The sequence below is a fragment of the Saccostrea cucullata genome, unplaced genomic scaffold (genome assembly GCF_032062105.1).
Source record: "Saccostrea cucullata isolate Sc308-1 unplaced genomic scaffold, CSIRO_AGI_Scuc_v1 ctg23166, whole genome shotgun sequence".
NCBI classification, from domain to species: Eukaryota; Metazoa; Mollusca; class Bivalvia; order Ostreida; family Ostreidae; genus Saccostrea; species Saccostrea cuccullata.
The window spans coordinates 1,006-4,867 of NW_026931484.1; the positions used below are offsets into that span (position 1 = coordinate 1,006).

A 3,862-nucleotide genomic window follows, 5' to 3' on the forward strand; every position below is an offset into this window, starting at 1 on the left:
GCGCGGGCGATCCCGCCGGAGCCGGGACCAACGGTTTCAGTTTTTGGCTCCACGCCGAAGTCATCACGATACAAAGCGGGTGGAAACATCTTGACGTGGTGCTCGGTTCCCCAGCGCTTGGCGTCCAGCACACTCTTCTTCCAGTTAATGGCGCAGGTCGTCAGAATCTCCACAAAAGCATACCCACCCATCTCCTGAACCTTGAAAGCGTTTTCAATGGTTCTGGCCGTCTCCAGCACATTTTTGGCGCTCCAGACCGCGCCCTTGCGCGTCTGCCTTTCCTCGATAATAGCCGACACCCGCCGCACATAAGAAGCATTGGCGACCTCTTTGAGCAGCTCACAGACCATGGTGGGTTGCCCGGTCTGGGCAATGTCCCGGCCCGCAGGCGTCGTGGTGGACCACATGCCGGGGTGGGTGGTGGGCGCCATCTGGCCGCCGGTCATCCCGTAAATGCCGTTGTTCACCAGAAACACCGTGATAGGCTCCCCCCGGATGGCCGCCGAAAGGGTTTCCCCAATCCAATGGCCAAAGCGTCCCCATCCCCCTGAACGGTGAAAACCGTACACTCCGGACCGGCCCGTTTGATGCCGGTGCAGACCGCAGGCGCCCGGCCGTGCATCACCTGGATATGGTCCACATTGGTATTGATAAGCGCGCACGGAGCACCCAACGGACGCCACGCCGATCGCGGATTCCTTTTTCCCCAGATCCGTCAGGGCCTTGGCGATCAAGCGGGTCAGCATCCCATGCTCGCATCCGGCGCAGTAACGCTGCGCCCGGTCATTGTAAAGCGCATCCAAAGGTCCGAATTTTACGTCATACGCATCGTCCAGCATTAAACCACCTCCAAAGGGATATTCATTTCAAACGTCTTCCGTATTTTACGCTTGGCATCTTCGATACTGAAGTAATTACCGCCCAGCGGTTCAATCCGGTAATCAGCACCGGACCAAGCCCGAACATGGAAGCCCGCACATCCTCTATCATCTGGCCGTGATTCAATTCCGCCACGATAAACTTCTTTCCTTCCCGGCCCAACGCGTGCAGTCTTTTTTTGGGAAACGGCCACAACGTCTGGGGCCGGAAAACGCCCACCGGCAATCCATCCTTGCGCAACTGGCGGGCCGCGTCCCTGGCAATGCGGGACGGAAGCCCGTACGCCACGACAATGACCTCGGCGTCCTCGCATTGCCACTCTTCGTAGCGCACCTCGTTTTCAGCGATCAGCGCCCACTTGCGCCGCAGATGGTCCGACACCGCCTCCAGCTCATCCACTTCCAGGTAAAGCGAATTGAGGACATTGGGACTCCCGGCCCTTGGCGCCGGTCAGCGCCCAGGAAGTATCGCACGGCTGCCGGTCTATTTCCGGAAGAACAATATCTTCCTTGATCTGACCCGTAAAAGCATCCATCATGATCACCCCCGGATTGCGGTATTTATAGGCCAGATCAAAAGCAAGCGCCGGGAAACTGGCGATCTCCTGAACCGTGTTGGGCGCCAGCACAATCAAATGATACCCGCCATGCCCGCCGGCCTTGGTGGCCTGCCAGTAGTCGGACTGTTCCGCAGCGATATTTCCAGCCCCGGGCCGCCGCGGTTGACATCCCCGATGACCAGGGGAATCTCCATGGTGGCGGCGTAGGAAATCCCCTCCTGCTTGAGGGAAAAACCCGGCGAAGAGCTGAACGTCATACTCCTGGCGCCGGTGGCGGCCGAACCGATGGTCATTGCAATGGCCTCGATTTCGGAAGGCGTTTGCAAAAACACCTTGAAGTCAGGCCAGTCCGGCTTGCCGAACTCTTTGGCGAAAGTCTCCGGGACCTCTGTGGAAGGCGTAATCGGGTATGCGTAATAGGTCTGCAAGCCGGCCATCAACGCACCGAACACAATCGCTTCATTGCCCTCATCAGAACCCGTTTTCCAGTCGTAAAGCCCATCAATCACACACCCCTTTTTTAAGCGTTTTGATCCTGGTGACCGCGTAGTCGGGACAGACCATCCAGCAAAGCCCGCAGGCCGTGCAATTGCCCTTTCTCCCCTCATAAGTAAACGTTGACGGATGGAACCCCTGGGCGTTGAACACCTTGCGGTCCAGCTCAAGACAGCCCTGGGGGCAAATCACCACACACACCTCACAACCCTTGCACTTTTCCCCGGCTATCTCGACGATAACCCGCGTCTTCTCTTCCTTGATTTGCACATCGTTTTTTTTCATCTTTGACTCAGATCCTTGTTCGGGTCATTGGAGAACGGGCCTCGGCCCGTCATTTCTCTCAATTCTCTTCTCAGAACCTTGCCGACAGCCGCACTCTTCGGCAGCGCATCGATAAACGCTATAGACTTCGGAACCTTGTAGGCGGCCAACCGCTCCTTGCAATAGGCGATGACCTCATCTTCGGTCAGGGACACCCCTTTGCGGCAAACCACAAAAGCCTTTACCGTCTCCCGCGGTAGGCATCGGGAACGCCCACCGCGCAAGCCTCGCGCACTTTCGGATGCGACGTAAGCACCGCATCGATCTCCACCGGATAAACATTGAAGCCGCCCGCAATAATCACATCTTTTGCGCGGTCAACCACCGTCAGGTAGCCGTCCGCGTCAAACCGGCCGATATCGCCGGTGCGCAGCCACCCGTCCTGCAGCACCCGCCGGGTCTCTTCAGGACGCTTGTAATACCCCGGCATAACCTGCGGCCCCTTGACGACAATCTCCCCGGTCCGCCCCGCGCGGCTTCCGGCCGGCCGGTCTCCGGGTCCACAATGCGCACATCGGTGTGCGGAATCGGCACGCCCACCGTCCCCGGCCGGCCCTGGCCGCCCCAGGGCGTCGCCGCGACCAGCGGAGCCGCCTCGGTCAAGCCGTACACCTCGCACAACGGCAGGCCCGTCAGGTCCTCGAACGCGCCATTGATATCCGGCGAAAGGGGGGCCGCGCCTGAAAAAGCCGCCTTGAGGGATGAAAAATCCAGCACGGCGAATTCCGGCTCCGCCATCAGCCCGATAAAAAGCGTGGGAACCCCCGGCAGCATCGAAGGAGAATGCTGCTTCAGGAATTTCCATAATGGCCCGGGGTTCCGGCTTGGGCACCATGATGTGCTCAAAAGCTTTCCAGATCGTGAAGTTCTGGATAAAACTGAATCCGGCGGAATGAAAGATGGGGTAGGTTCCCACCAAAGACGCTTCACCCGGCGCCCAGTCCGGCAGCCAGGCGGCGAACTGCTGAACATTGCTGCTCAGGTTGGCGTTGCTCAACAGGACCCCTTTGCTCACCCCGGTGGTGCCGCCGGTGTAAATCAGAGCCGCCGGCGCGTCCCACCGGCTGCGATCCGCCACAGGACCGTCCGCAAAAGCGGCGACCAGCGCCTCAAAAGCAAACCGCTCATCCAGCGGCGAAAAAGAAGAAGCCGCCGGCTTTTTATCAACAGGGGGAGACTGTTCTGCGGAAAAAGACGAAAAAGCGTCCATCCGGCAATCTATGATCTTTTCGATCCGGGTTCCGGGCTTGAGCGCCCGCACCCGGTCGACAAGCGCGGACAGGCAGATGACGGCTTTCGCCTCTGAATCGCTTAACTGATATTCAAGCTCCCTGTCCGTCAACAGGGGATTGTTCTGGACCGCCACCGCGCCGATTCTGAGAATCGCCAGGTTGGCGATCACTGTCTGGGGAATATTAGGCAGGCACAACGCCACTTTGTCACCCGGCTGAACCCCCAAAGCCATAAGCGCCCTCGCAAATGAGTTGACGAAGCTGTCCAGTTCCTTGAAACAAATTTTGCGGCCCATGTAGTTCAGAGCTGTTTTCGCGGAAAACCCCCGGGGGCACGGATAAAGCCTGAAATGGTGGGGTTAACAGGGAGCGG

General features: G+C 58.8%; 1 protein-coding gene across 1 annotated transcript; it reads right to left on the reverse strand.

Annotated features, from left to right (window-relative positions):
* Window positions 1-2,438: 2,438 nt before the first annotated feature.
* On the reverse strand, window positions 2,439-3,785 carry LOC134232748 (long-chain-fatty-acid--CoA ligase-like). Its single transcript, XM_062714731.1, has one exon. The coding sequence runs from the start codon at window positions 3,783-3,785 to the stop codon at window positions 2,439-2,441; it is 1,347 nt and encodes a 448-aa protein (XP_062570715.1).
* Between the last annotated feature and the right edge of the window lie 77 nt (window positions 3,786-3,862).

Coding starts and splice junctions, on each gene's coding strand:
- LOC134232748 (XM_062714731.1), bottom strand. CDS start 3,785: ATGGGCCGCAAAATTTGTTTCAAGGAACTGGACAGCTTCGTCAACTCA.